This window comes from Gorilla gorilla, chromosome 22 (assembly GCF_029281585.2).
Source record: "Gorilla gorilla gorilla isolate KB3781 chromosome 22, NHGRI_mGorGor1-v2.1_pri, whole genome shotgun sequence".
NCBI classification, from domain to species: domain Eukaryota; kingdom Metazoa; phylum Chordata; class Mammalia; order Primates; family Hominidae; genus Gorilla; species Gorilla gorilla.
This window is the reverse complement of record NC_073246.2, coordinates 44409386-44423373: the sequence shown is the minus strand read 5'-3', so window position 1 is coordinate 44423373 and position 13988 is coordinate 44409386. Positions and strand designations below refer to the sequence as shown.

The 13988-nt window shown below is 49.1% G+C and overlaps 1 protein-coding gene across 19 annotated transcripts in view; it reads right to left on the bottom strand.

Moving 5' to 3' along the window:
* Positions 1 to 13988, bottom strand: part of SLC37A1 (solute carrier family 37 member 1) — an 82628-nt gene that overhangs the window by 44591 nt on the left and 24049 nt on the right. For 10 of the 19 annotated variants that reach the window (XM_055373653.2, XM_055373652.2, XM_019017810.4 and 7 more), the window contains 3 exons: positions 11740 to 11821; positions 2733 to 2865; positions 2002 to 2080 (listed from right to left, as the gene is read on the bottom strand). In XM_055373653.2, the coding sequence (XP_055229628.1) occupies positions 2002 to 2080; positions 2733 to 2865; positions 11740 to 11821 (294 nt within the window). Of the gene's footprint in view, positions 1 to 2001; positions 2081 to 2732; positions 2866 to 11739; positions 11822 to 12414; positions 13306 to 13988 lie in introns of those variants that run through there. The other 9 variants (XM_063702684.1, XM_063702683.1, XM_063702677.1 and 6 more) reach the window with 7 other exon arrangements.

Below are 13988 nucleotides of genomic sequence, written 5' to 3'. Positions count from 1 at the left end.
TTCCCTGGCTGTGACACCCACAAATGTCTCTAGACATTACTAAATGTCCCCTAGGAGACAAAACTGCCCCCAGCTGAGAACCAGATTTAAATACAGTTTTCTAGTAACTGAGAAAAACACACTCCCACTTTGGGTCTTTTTATACCACAGATTATTTGTGTTCAGTAAGACTGCAGTGTGGGGAATATAAACATTTGACCTCAAAATGGAGAAGGTCTGGCAGCCTGGCTGAGACCCAAGCCCTAAGGAAGCCCAAGGTACACACCACACTCTCTCCAGCTAGGCTCATGGTCTGCTGCACACCACACACTCTGGGATTCCAAATCTTTATTATTCATTTGTTCACTCAGACAAGTTCTGCAGCAGGAGGCAAATACACACGTTCAATAAAGGGAGAGCTATGCACTCTCCTCCAACAGCAGACACTGCCTGCCTGGGCACCAACCACCCACCAGGGCTCTCAGCGGGGTAGGGGGGCCCAGGTCTTGATGATCCTACACTCTGGGCGGGTCTCAGGGAAGCAGCTAAACATTTATGGGGATCCCTGGGGTTCTCCAGGCTGTAAAGACCTCTGTCTCTGAACAAAAGCCTCTTGGGACCACATGCCTCAGTCCCTGGCTATGGTTGGTCTCCATCAAAACTTGTGTTGAGGCTTGGCCCCCAGTATAACTGTGTTGAGAGGTACAGGGAGTTTTGAAGGGCATTTGGGTCATGAGGGATCCGCCTTGACGAAGGAATGAATCCGCAGGAGTGAGTGGCCGCGCTCTCAGGACTGATGAGCTATTGTGAGAGGTGAGAGCTGGTTGCTATAAAGCAACGCCACCCCTGTGCTGTGTCTGTTTTGTATGCCCTGCTCACTGCTAACCCATCTCACAGGGGCCTCTGCTAGGTGACGCCCTCCACCACATTACAATGTGGCACGAGGCTCTTGCCAGATGCAGCTGCCCAATCTTGAACTTCCCAGTTAGATAAGAGCTAAATACACCTTTTTTCATTATAAATTACTCAAGCTCAGATATTGTGCTAATAGCAACAGAAAATGGGCTAGAACATCCCTATACTGCCTTTAAAAAAAAACCTGGCTGGACTGACACAATAGCAGTTTTTAATCAGCCAATCACACGTCCTATGACCCATATAATATTCACCACCTGCCTTGGTCAGTTCAAAGTGAGATCAAGAATGGGCTGGGCTGGCAGCACAGGCCAGGCACCGTTGTGAGCTTCTACATACATTAACTCAATCTTTGCTCCAATCCTATGACATAAGAACTATTATTTCCTCCATGTTGCAAAGGGGAAACTGAGGCCCAAAGAGGTATAGTAACTTGCTCAAGGCCACATCCTAGCAGGTGGTAGAGCTGGGGTTCAGATCCCAGCTGGTGTCTCTCTGGAGTTCCCTGCCCACCACGCAGAGCTGCCTCTGCTGTACTCAGAGCTGGGACTCAGATCCGAGCCGGTCTCTCTCTGGAGTTCCCCACCCGCCATGCATGGCTGCCTCTGCTGTGCTCAGAGTTCTGGGGCCAAGCTGGGCATCCAGGTAGAGCTGTTCAGCACATCCTGTGTCAACTGTCCCGATCATCAGGTGAAATTCGTTATTTGGGACATGTAAACAGATGGCAACCTCTGAACCACAGGAGAGGTCGGGCTCTGCTGAACAGGAAACTAGTCCTCTGTTCCTGAATGACCACGTCCCAGGATCGGCAGGATCCATGGTAGGTCCTAAACCTCGGGGCCAGGAAAGCTGAGGGCAGCCTGTGTCAATTGGCACAGTGCCCGGGACACGGAAATCCTCTGCCTCGAGGTCCTGTGTTGTGGGCACAGCACACGCACTTGCTCTCTCCTAAGCTTGGCCTCGTCTTTGGGAAGGGAACAGCAGGGAAGCCAGTGGCAAGCGGGGGCCTCAATCCCGCGTGCCTGTGCACTTCAGCATAGCGGATGTCTTCTCTGCACGGAGGGGCCAGGTAATCAGGAAGGGTCTGGAAAACTGAAGCAGACCTACCTGAGGTACATCCCCACGGCATAGGCGCACAGGAAGGAGTAGTCCAGGGCCCCAAGCAGCTGCTGATAGTTGTTCTTATCTATATGAATTTGAAAACCAACAGGAAAAGCTCAGTATTGTTTCGTTTATGTTCTAGAGCACGGCTATAAAACACAAAGCATCTGTTCCCGAAATCTGGGTGTACTTAGTGAAACGTGTGGTTTTCCACACAGAAAACAAGGCGGTGCATTTTCCGTTCAGTTTCTTGCAAAGGAAAACGAAGTCACCGCAGTTTCAAATAATCACTAAATATAATACAGGCGTCATTCAGATGAGATAAAATCCCCATTGTGCATGGTGGCTGCACATTTGATTGATGCCTTTTGTTTTACGTGTCCACTGGCTTTTCTGCAGCACGCCTGCCTAGGCCAGCACCCACGCCAGCGCCTCGTGTCTCTCTCTTCTTCTCACCCACAGAACTATGCCCTGCAAGTCCAAAATACAAAATGCAAATGATCTTCAGCACATTTCCCCATAAAGAGAACCTTCTCTCAGGAGGAACAGCTCTGCGCACAGGCACTGTGGACACAGTGGCGGTGAAGTCATGTGCTTTTTGGTAGGAGAGGGCTGTCATGGAAATGCAGTTACATCTGGGAACAGCATTACTGCTGCTAAAATTATTAATAGCAAGGCTGGAAGGGCGCTGGAAGGACAGCCGCTTTGGCTCCTGGACGGACCGATAATCGACTTACCAAACGGTGCCCAGCCACAGTCGGTCTCATTGTCAGGGAGCTGGTGGGGGGCAGTGGACCCAGACTTCCTGTTCTGGCTGCTGAACCTGACGTCAGCTTCATCCCAAGCAGTGCAGTACTTGTGGAGCTCACCCTGGGACATGATGGGAGGGCAGAAGCAGGGAGAGGAAGTGCCCTCAGTGAGGCTCAGCATGGGGCACAGAGAGGAACAGTCACCCCTCCTCTCCCAGCAGCCTGCCCAGGGCACCTGCACCCTGCATTCTAAGAGGGACACAAGGCGCTGCTGGCGGTGTGTCTGCAGGACCCACAAGAATGCCTGCTGGTGACGTTTCAGCAGGACTCTCCAGCAACCCCACTCCTGAGCAGGCGACGAACATAAGCCATCTTCATATGCCACCGGAAGACGAGCCTCGGGAACAGTTTTAGTTCTAAGAGCTCCAAGCTGAAAGCCGACTGCCTGTCATCCTTGACCACCTGTCCACAAGGAAGAAGGGGTACATTTTCCTAGATTCACACAACTGAATGCTACACACCCGTGAAAAAGAACAAGTTACAGGTCCAGGCAACAATGAGGATGAACCTCACAAACATAACATGAAGCAGAAGAAGCCAGACACAAAAGAGTACAGACTGCAGCATTCCACTCATAGGAAGTCCAAGCATGGGCAATGAATCCATGCGGCTAGAGGTGAGAGTCACAGTTACCTAAAGGGGGACAATGTGGGACAGGGGATGGGGAGCTGTCTGGGAGCCAGAAAGGGTCCGTCCCTTAACCTAGAGGATGACTACCCCTATGGGCATGTACAGATCTGCCAAACTGTACACTGAAGATTTGTATACTTAGTAAGTGTAAATCATACCTCAATTTAAAAATATCCCTGGGGCAGGGGACCACCCACCCACCAAACTGTCCACAGAACCAGCAAGCAGGGCCAGGGTTGGAGACACTTGTCTGGGAGGTGGGAGGAGGGGAAAGCCATCGCCCTGGAGTTTGGTGACTGGCTGTGTGAGCATGTTACTTGCTGCCCCTGCCTCGGTCTCCCCCTCTGCAGACAAGGCTGCTGCCCAGTTACAGAAGTCACTGGGACCCGTGACGCTGAACACCAGGCTTTTTGCACAGAGCTTAGGATGGCACGGCCCTTGTGAAACAAACCCTGGGCAGAGAGGAAAGCTCATGTGTCGGGAGGCAGAGGGGCCTGAGTGGGTGCTTCTCGTTGGGAGGCAGAGGGGCCTGAGTAGGCTCTTCCTCAGCGCATTCCTTGGGAAGAGGAAAAACACTTCCAGGACAGCGCCACATGTGGCAGGGGCTCGTCTTGTTGCGGGGGAAACTGAGGAAGACAGAATGTGCTCTGTGACTGTGTGTCCCTCCCTGGTGGCCTCTGTCGCTCCCATGCTTCTCTTCTCAGGGGTCTCTGTAGTGATCATTCTGCACTATTCAAGACTCAAAGGAGTTGCCCCATCAAGCGTGAGTGATGGCAGCAAGTGAAGTCCTTGTGGTCAGAGGGGTGTCCCTTAGGCGGATCGAGTGCCCATTCAGTGCCCATGATACCAGAGGGGTGTCCTCGTGAGCTGGAACCTGAGAGAGGCCAGGGGTCTGGAGGGCAGTGCACAAAGCTGGCTCCAGGTCAGGGCACAGAACGCTGGGCAGGGAGCCACCCCAGTGCCCAGGCAGGCAGCAGCCGGAAGTCCTGCCCCCCCTCTTCAGGAGGGAGTGGCCAACAAGGCTGGCCACTTTCAAAAGCCCAGGGCTTTTGAATTGGAGCTAGACACCCTGATTTATAGCTGGCAGCACGTGGGCCACGTCACTGAGTCCTGGCATGTCACACGGGATGCAGCTGCTCCACGGTCACGTGACTCTGCCGTCATCACTGGGCTGTTCTGCTATAATTAAACACTGTCCCCAAAAACTAGCCAAGGGCTCTACTTTACAACGCAAAGTCATCATCTGCCCAGCAGCTCCCTTGGCAGAGCTGGTCCTCCCTGGAGGCGCCATGCTGACCTCCTGGCATCTCAGGAAGAGAGTGCTTTCATTTGCTCCCCGACTGCTTGGGGCCCCCTGGCTGCTCCTGCTTGTGTTTTAAGTTCTCCACCCAAGGTGGACGTGAGGGGCTGGGAGTGTGATCGTGAGACCCAGGGCGGGTGCCTGCAGCCCTTCCTCTCTGTATCAAGCTGGTATCTGCGGCCTTTCTCCATTCACCTGCCGCCTTGTTGGACACTTCTCCTCCTTGGCACCTTCAGAAGCCAGGTGTTTCTGCCCACCTTTCCCTGCTGCCTCCCATGGGAGTCAATCTGGCCACACCCAAAGGGCCTAAGCATCGCCACTACAATTCACCTCTGACTGAAGAAAGCCACAGCTAGGGCAGGAATACAGGACATTCCCCGGCTGAGGGAGAATCATGTGCAGGGAGAAGCTGAAGTTTCTAACATTAACCTGGCGCAGAAGAAAGGAAAAAGAGATTCTGCAGGCCGCCGCTTAAAACAGAATTTTATATCCTTTGTGATTTAATATTTCTGGGGAGGAACCACCTGTGGAAAACATATCCGATTAGAAATGCTCCCTTTTCTTCATAAATAAGCAGAAAAGTTTTTCTAGTTTTGTTATGTAATGAGTAGGGGTCTCACATCCTGGTTAGGGATATAGGCTTCGGCAGCAGACAGGCCTAAGCTGGGATCTTGGTGCCTCTCTGTGGCTTCTGGCCTTGGTGACATCACTTACACTCCCTGGCCATCAGTTATGGAGTTGGCATGACAATGCCTGTGTCCCAGCATTACTATAAAGATGGACCATAATCGGAGTGTGCCTCTCTGGCCCTCCGCCCCTGGGAAGGGTCCAGGAAAGGGCCGCTGTGAGTCCGGGCGCCTCTCTGGCCCTTCTCCTTGATGTTGGAAAGGTCACCTTCACCCGCACCCCGCAGACCTGTTGGAAGGCTGCTGCCAAAGCCATCGAGATTTCATATTACTCCAGCACAAAGAGTTCTGAGGATATTTACATAACCACAGGTTTTCAACAACATTGCTATATTTCAGTATTTCTATGAGTTTTATCCCCCAAACGTGGCGTTCCAGAGACAATGCAAACTTAATTAGGTTAAGATGAACTGGTAAGCAAACCCCTCGCCAGGTGAGCAAATTCTCACCAAAGCGCTTCAGGGAAGCACCCTCACCTCTGCATAGCCACACCATCCCTGCGGAAATACTTGGGGAGGGGGTCAAGTCCTTTGGGAAACGTCTGCTTTCATAAAAGCAGCTTTCTTCACACCTTTTTACACAAATGCCTTTCAACAAGTTACATACAAAATCAGCCGCGACATCAGGTAGATATTAAAAACTGATCAGGCAAAAGCCTCTGCAGCAACTGAACTCCACACTTATGTGAGGTGGGAGGCTGAGTGGGCCCTGTGAACACGCGGGCGTCATGGCTGCTAAAGCGTCCATGCAACACACAGAATAGCAACAAAAATAAACAGCAGATGCCATCGCGGGTGGAGGGTGGGGGTGGGAGAAGAAAGGTGCCAATCTTCTGGAAGAACACAGGAAACCGCCAGGAGTCACAGCGCGACGAGTGTGCGGGGAAGGCGGCGGGGCCGGGAGTCACAGCGCGATGAGTGTGCGGGGAAGGCGGCGGGGCCGGGAGCTGGCAATGTCTTCTGTCTACAGACTCCCTCGCCACATCCAGCCCTCCCCACCCCTCCCACTGGCAGCGAGAGGAAATCCCGTCCAGGGAGCAGCAGGCAGCTGCGGTGGGAATTTCATGACACTAGAAAAGACTGGACTCCTCCCTCATCCTACACCTGCAGAGCCCCACGTGGTCATTTAGGCACAAACATTCACTGTATTCGCCTGCATTCCACGAAGGCTCCGTTCTTTCCATGCTGAATTTGAGCCACTTCGCAGACAGAAACCACTCATTCCTGCCCTGGGTTCTCAGCCCCACCTAAGTTGCCTAAGACTACAGCCACGCGACACATTCTCTGCAGCAGGTACGTGGCCTCCAATAGACGAGATTATCAGGCAGTCTGGAGGGTGCAGGAGCCACTGAAAGGCAACAGTGAGAGGACAGGACAGGAGCAGGGGATTCGGGCCTCACTGAATCCCCCTGGAGGACAGTGGGGTTAGGCCAGTTTCACTCCACCTTCAGCCAACACAGGGGGTGTGTGTGTGTGTGTGTGTGTGTGTGTGTGTGTGTGGACAGTGGGGTTAGGCCAGTTTCACTCCACCTTCAGCCAACACAGGGGTGTGTGTGTGTGTGTGTGTGTGTGTGTGTGTGTGTGTCATCTGCATTTGACGATCTGTCTAGTCAACTTTACGTGGCTCATTAGGCTGTGTGGGTGCACTGATTCTAACCAGTCCTTCACATTCCTTTTATAAGGCTATAAGAATTCTCCAAAGCATTATCTAAGTCCTGGAAGAGCAATTAAAGTTTTGGTACCAAAAGTAGGAGCGACCAGCCAGGCTCTCCCCCACAGACAACAGCACCTGCCCACGGCCAGCCTCCTGCGATGAGTCACAGGTGCCACGTGAAATGCATTATACACACTCAGGGACAGACACACAAATGCTCCACTCATGAAGGATACAGAAATAGATGGAGGAGCTTCTTGGTCATTGTTTACTTCTCAAAAATGGAATCATTCTATACATCCCTATGCACATGTTAACTTCTTACTCAAAATACCTCCTGGAAATGTTTCTGAGTCAACTGGTTTGTCTGTGATAAATTCTTTTAGGGACCTGCACATTTCATAATACGGACTTGTGATAATTTATTCAAACTTTTACCTACTTATTAGGTTCCCTTGATATCCAGCATTTTTTTTTTCCTTTTTGCTTTTTTTGGTCACTACAAAGCTGCCATAAAGATGCTTATGAAGATATTCCTAAGTAAGGTGCTTTTATTTTTAGGGTGAAATTCCCAGAAGTATGTCTGAAGGCTGTAGTATTTTTTATTTCACTGGGTGTCACCAAAAGGTGCTAACGCTTGACATCCCATCAAGAACGCATGAAAATTCCTCTCCCCTCACGACCAGTGAATAGCGCTTACTGCCCTGGGCAATGCTGTGCCAGCCACTGAGCACAGTGTTGCCTTAATTTGCATATGGAATACCGGCAGACTCGAACACCATTCACATATTTCCTGGCGATCTGAATTCCGTGTCTGTAAACTGCTTGTTCATCCCCCTTGCCCGTTGTTTCTTTGGGTTTCCTAACTTCACACTCACTCCTACAATAAACATAATCTTCTTCTTGGATTTTTACTTTTTGTATTTTACATTCATATCTTTAATCCATTTATTTTATTTTATTTTTTTGAGATGGAGTCTCACTCATGTCGCCCAGGCTGGAGTGCGGTGGTGTGGTCTCGGCTCACTGCAACGTTCACCTCCCAGGTTCAAGCGATTCTCATGCGTCAGTCTCCCAAGTAGCTGGGATTACAGGTGCCCACCACCATGCCCAGCTCATTTTTGTACATTTAGTAGAGATGGGGTTTTAGTAGAGATGGCCAGGCTGGTCTCGAACTGCTGACCTCAGGTGATCCACCTGCCTCGGCCTCCCAAAGTGCTGGGATTACAGGTGTGAGCCACAGTGCCCGGGCCATTTGTTTTTATAAAATAGGGATTCAATATTTATTTCTTCCTGACGAATAACCAGTTGTGCTGACACCATTTATTAAATTTATTAAATAAGCTCTGTCAAATATTCCATATTTTCTAATCTATTCTACTGACCTTTTTGTCTATTCTCATGTAATATCATAATTTGATTATGGTATTAAAATATGTTAATCTTTTGCATATTTTCATATCATGAAATGTTATCTTTACACTTTTCTTGATAATTCCTGGACATTCTTTCATACAAACTTTAAGATTATTTTATTCAATTAAAAAAAACCCTGCTAAGATTTTCACTGGAGTTGCATTTTATTTAAATATTAACACTGGGAGAATTGGAACTTTCCAAATAACAAGTTTCCCACCCATAGTACATACTTCCAGCTTTTCAGACTTTGTTTTCTGTCTGCCACTGAGGATTATTTTATTTCATTTTTTTTGAGATGGAGTTTCACTTTGTCGCCCAGGCTGGAGTGCAATGGTGCGATCTCGGCTCACTGCAAACTTCGCCTCGCGGATTCAAGCTATTCTCCTGCCTCAGCCTCCCCAGTAGCTGGAATTATAGGCGCCCGTCACCATGCCTGGTTAATTTTTTTTGTATTTCTAGTATAGATAGGGTTTCACTATGTTGGCCAGGTTGGTCTTGAACTCCTGACCTCAGGTGATCCGCCCACCTCGGCCTCCCAAAGTGCTGGGATTACAGGCGTGAGCCACTGCGCCTAGCCAGTTTTCTCCTTTTAAGTCCTGTGTGTCCAGAGAGGGGTGTGCACAATCACATTCAAATCAATGCTGCCATCCCCCTGGCTCCAGGGACCCCTGCAGTTTAAGCTTCTCTGGGAAGCCTCTGCTTTCAGGTTTCTTTTCTGGCCCAGTCCAGGGGAAAAGAGCTCGCACTATCTCTGCTGGGAGTCAGACTCACCTGTCTACCAGCTTGGGCAGACGCTTGCCTTGAGTCCTGAGGCTGGGCCACAGCTGGAGCAGAAGGTGAAGGGACAGGGTTGCACTTATAACACCACTATCCTCCCAGCCCTGGTTTTATCATCATCATCGAGAAAAATACAATTAATCAGCAGTGATCAAAGGTAAGTCTAAACATTCCATTTAACTAACTTAAATGTGACCCGGTGTGCCATGTCATTCTATAAATGACATAACAGAATGAGAATCACTTTCTAATTCACAGCCTCTGGTTCGATTTCAAGTAAGCAAATATATTTTGCTTTGGTTTTGCTTACAATATTCTGGGAAATGCAGGCTATAAATAATCACTCAACTGTTTTGTGGGTCAACAGAATCACTACTACTTTCAGTTTCATTGATGCCATTTATATCATGAGCTCAAGCACACGGGCGCTTCAGAAGGCACTATAAAGTTTAGTTTTGATGTGGTGTAATGTTCTGATCTATCTTGAAAGGTAAAGAAACCCACAGGATTCAGCGTCAAGCCAATCCATGCCCAGGCACATCACAGCTGCTAGGTCAGGAAATCTGTGCATTTAGGAGGCTCTGAGGGTGATGCTGGGACTGTACTCAGGTAATTAAACCCGGACAAACCCTGAGGCACACAGAGGAAGAGTGGGGGCCCTGGAGGCAGCCTGACCCGCAGGGAATTCTCGAGTGTGTGGCAGCCCTGCCTGGGGAATGAAGACCCGAGCCTCAATTTCCTCACAGGGGCACTCACAGGGTTGCTGTGAGGATCACAGGGGTAATGTATGTGGCACTTTGTCATACCCCGGGCTCTGTAAGCGGCAGTTATTTATATTGTTACTTATGACACTGAACTAAGAGCTGACCCTGACGCCGCCTGCTCAGAAGCCCTAAGTCCTGAGTGGCCTGGACACCACTACACACGAGAGTCAGGGGCGGGGGCTTTGAGATGGACCACCAGGAAAGCCGGGAGAGGGACCGGGACAGGGCTCCCACTTGCTCCTGGCTCACAGGGGCCTTCATAGTCATCAGGTGGACCCCAACAGCTGCGGCCTGACAAAGATTCCCGCAAGGGCCAGCCCACCTTACATGCTACATCTGCCCCAACAGGCCCCCAGCCCAACAGGTGGTGGCTTCATGGAGACGCCCATCCCTGCACGTAGCACTCAAGGCAGTTCTCCCACCTGCAAAGCTGTTTTTCTTCCCCTACAATCCACACCCAACCTTTCTAGGTCAATCCTGAAACCCCACACAGGCTCCCCAGCTACACCAGATCCTTCAACTCCAACACGCTCACTAAGTCTCTTCAATAGTCACTTCCATCTTTATAATTTACCATTTTCTTGAGCTGTTTGTATGTTTCTCTAACCAGAAAGACAAGAAGTAGTAGTATTCAGATTTATAATGACTGGTTACTGGTACTGATTTGAGAGTCTCTTGTCAAGCAGATGAGTGTTTAAGGCCCACCACCTCTTTTCATATTCTTCTCTCTTAAAAACCACATTTTCAAAGGTCTGCAAACGTTTTCCACAGTCAACAACTTGAGAGGCATGGAAGTTTCTTGCTTATCAGGGGCCAAGGGGGAATTTTAGAATCTTTTGGGTAATGTTTAACATCCAAGCTGCTGGGGAGTGGGGAACCTAGGACTGTCACAAAACAGCCAGCCTCTGCATTGCCTCTGCCGACCAGGGCTGCAGAGGGCAGCCACCCAGGGCTCAGCCACCGGCAGGAGTGGAGGAAGCACAGCTCCAAAGGTCACAGAATTGCAGTCCTGGAGCTGGGTCCCTGCCAACTCCTGGAGAGTGAGTGAGGGGCCACTGGGCTGTGAATGCACTGTCTCTGGCAGTGGATGATTTCCTCGTTCTTCTACGATAGAGACTCTAATGCCTCTCAGGCCCCTGATGGTCTACAGGCCGGGTGACATAATCCCAATGAGGGTAAGAAAATTATTCCTGCTTTTCTCCAGGTTATAACTGGTGATTATGTAGGCTTGTCTGCTTTAATCTTCTTTTCTCAAAGTCTAGTAGAACACCTGCTTAACAACTTCCTGCCCACCCATCACTCAGACAAAAATGCAGCGTTCCAAGAACAATGGAGAGCCACCTCCGCAGCCAGACCTGGGGTTGGATCGCACGAAGAGCTGGAATTTGGGGAACCACTTAAGACTGGATACATTTGGAAGGAACAGTCACACAAGATAAAATAAATATTTAGCTAAGCTTTCAAATTCTGGAACTGTCAACTAATAAAACTAAAAGTCTACTATCTCTGAAAGTATAAATCCAAAAAACATTTAAAAGACTTTAATTTTAGAAAAGGGAAACCGAAAAGCCACGGCAGCAGAATAACTTGTTTCTACATATTCTGTTTCCCCATGTACCTGCTACCATCCCCATCCTCTGCCCCACAAGCTCTTCAAGTGAGAACTCCTCACAGAGACGACAGGCAGTGCTTTCCATGATTCTTACCTTAACTATGCTGATAGGCTTTCGAGATAAGTGAAAACTTGCATACAGCAGAAATGTCAAAATAAAAATGAAGGCTCTGTACCTGAAACACAAAACAGTGGGAGAGGATGATATGAAATAACAGAAGTTATGTTAGGAATACATATCACTGTGTTCTGAAATGTTCTTATGCTGTGTATTATTCATTCAGTTCTATAGCCATTATCAATATTACTTATGTCACTATAATATTGGAACATTAAAAAATATTGCCACGTTTGCTTTGTCCAAATGGAAACTGAACACTGTAAGAGACAGGAAAAACCAGACTGCTTTTCCTACCCTCATGCACAACACACAACATACCATACTTCTAACACTATGTGTGTAGGGGTTTTCCCCATATACCAAGCAATTCTCCAGCTGACACTGGATATCCTCTAAGTGAACTCAATTCTCACACTGTCTTCTAGGAGTCAGCATCAGCGCCCACAGGGCGGGGCTCCGGCCAAGGCTGCCCTGCTTCACATGCCAATGGCAAGCCCCAGGTTGTGACCTGCTCCTCTGACCAACTGGCTCTCAGGGTGGTTCCCAAGAACCCCTTCTCAGGTTCGATTAATTTGCCAGAGCAGCTTGCAGAACTCAGGGAAACACATTTACTGCTTTATAATAAACGATGTTACAAAGAATACATACAGATGAAGAGATGCACAGGGCGAGGTATGGGGCAGGGAGCTCGGAGCTGCTGTGCCCTCGCCAGGGCTCCACCCTCCGGGAACCTCCCCGTGCTCAGCAGCCTGCAAGCCCCCAAACGCTGTCGTTGAGGGAGTCTGTGGAGGCCTCATTACACAGGCACGATCGAGCACAACACCGGCCACTGGTGATCCACTCCACCTCTGCGGGCTCCCTCCCCTCCCCAGAGGTCCACGGGTGGAGTCCCAACCTCTAATCACGTGGTTGGTTGCCCTGGCAACCAGTCCCCCAGGAGGCTGTCCTGGAGTCCCAGCCACAGTCACCTCATTAGCAAACAAAAAGACACTCAGCACTAAAGGTTGTAGGAGCTGTGTGCCCAGAGCCAGGGCCAGAGACCAAAAGCATGTTTCTTATTATTACATCACAATATCAAAAGCATTCATTTATTTAAAGAAACTGTAACCAAAGGGAAACTTGGGACTCGAGATGCACACTTGAGTTTACAAAGCAGAACAAGCACGATGAAATGTTTAGTTTACAACAAAACTAACCACAAGTTTCTGGTGTAGCCTGCTATCCTGGGCAATTAAGATCATATTTATTTTTGGCTCTTTGGTTTCTATGCAACTTTTCAGAAGCACACAAGCAAGGCAGACATATAAATATTTCACGGCCCTCAAAGAGAAAAAGGCAGTGACGCTGGCAGGCTCTCAATAGGCCAATGACAGAAACACTGGTACAAAGCCCCTCGCTCAGTTTGGCTGGGAGAAAAGCAGCCGAAAGAGTCAGCATGAGTGTGAGGAAGAAAGAAGAAAAGAAGGTGCCTTAGAAAGAAGATAAAGGGCAACTCCAGTCTAAGAGTCTCAACCACCGCATAGAAAAATACTTTTTGGGGCAACAAAATGGGTTGGGAGAAAGAAGTATTTGACAGGAGTGGAAGGCGAGGGGCAGCTCTTCTGTGTCTTAGGCACATCTCCCTACCCTGGAGAACCTGTCCTGCTTGTGGCCTGGGAAGATACTTCAAATGGCGCCACCAACAACCTGAATCAATAATTACCTAAGGCGGCGTCCTACACAGGACAAAGAAAGACAGCGTTTCCGAGAGTCCCTGGGATAAGGGGTTGCTTCTCCCAGCTGCGCATCTACATTTTTAATGTTGTGATTTACTCCGAGGGAAGCTTTCCACGAGTAACTAAAATCCTAGGATCCCAGAGCTGCCTTCTTCTCTGGTCACCAGCTAAAGTAGGGGTCAAATAAATATTTCCAGATTTTTCTTAAAAAAAAAAAAAAAGACCATATTTCAGGTGGGAAAGAAAGGTTGGTGGCTCCGTGTGACTCAAAACTACAACCTTTGGAATGCCTGTGCCTTTGGGGAAGGAACCAAACCAAAGCAACTCGCAGAATACCTGCTGACTGAAGACAGAAATTCCCCAGTGCTCTCTTCTTCATCAGGGAACTATCTTCCAATGGCCTTTCTCCAATTCTTCCTCTCCAAGCCCATGGCAAGGGCCAAATGGGAAAAGAGTGAAACTCTAAAAGGCGAGCCTATCATTTATCCCAAAGCCCAAAGAACAAAG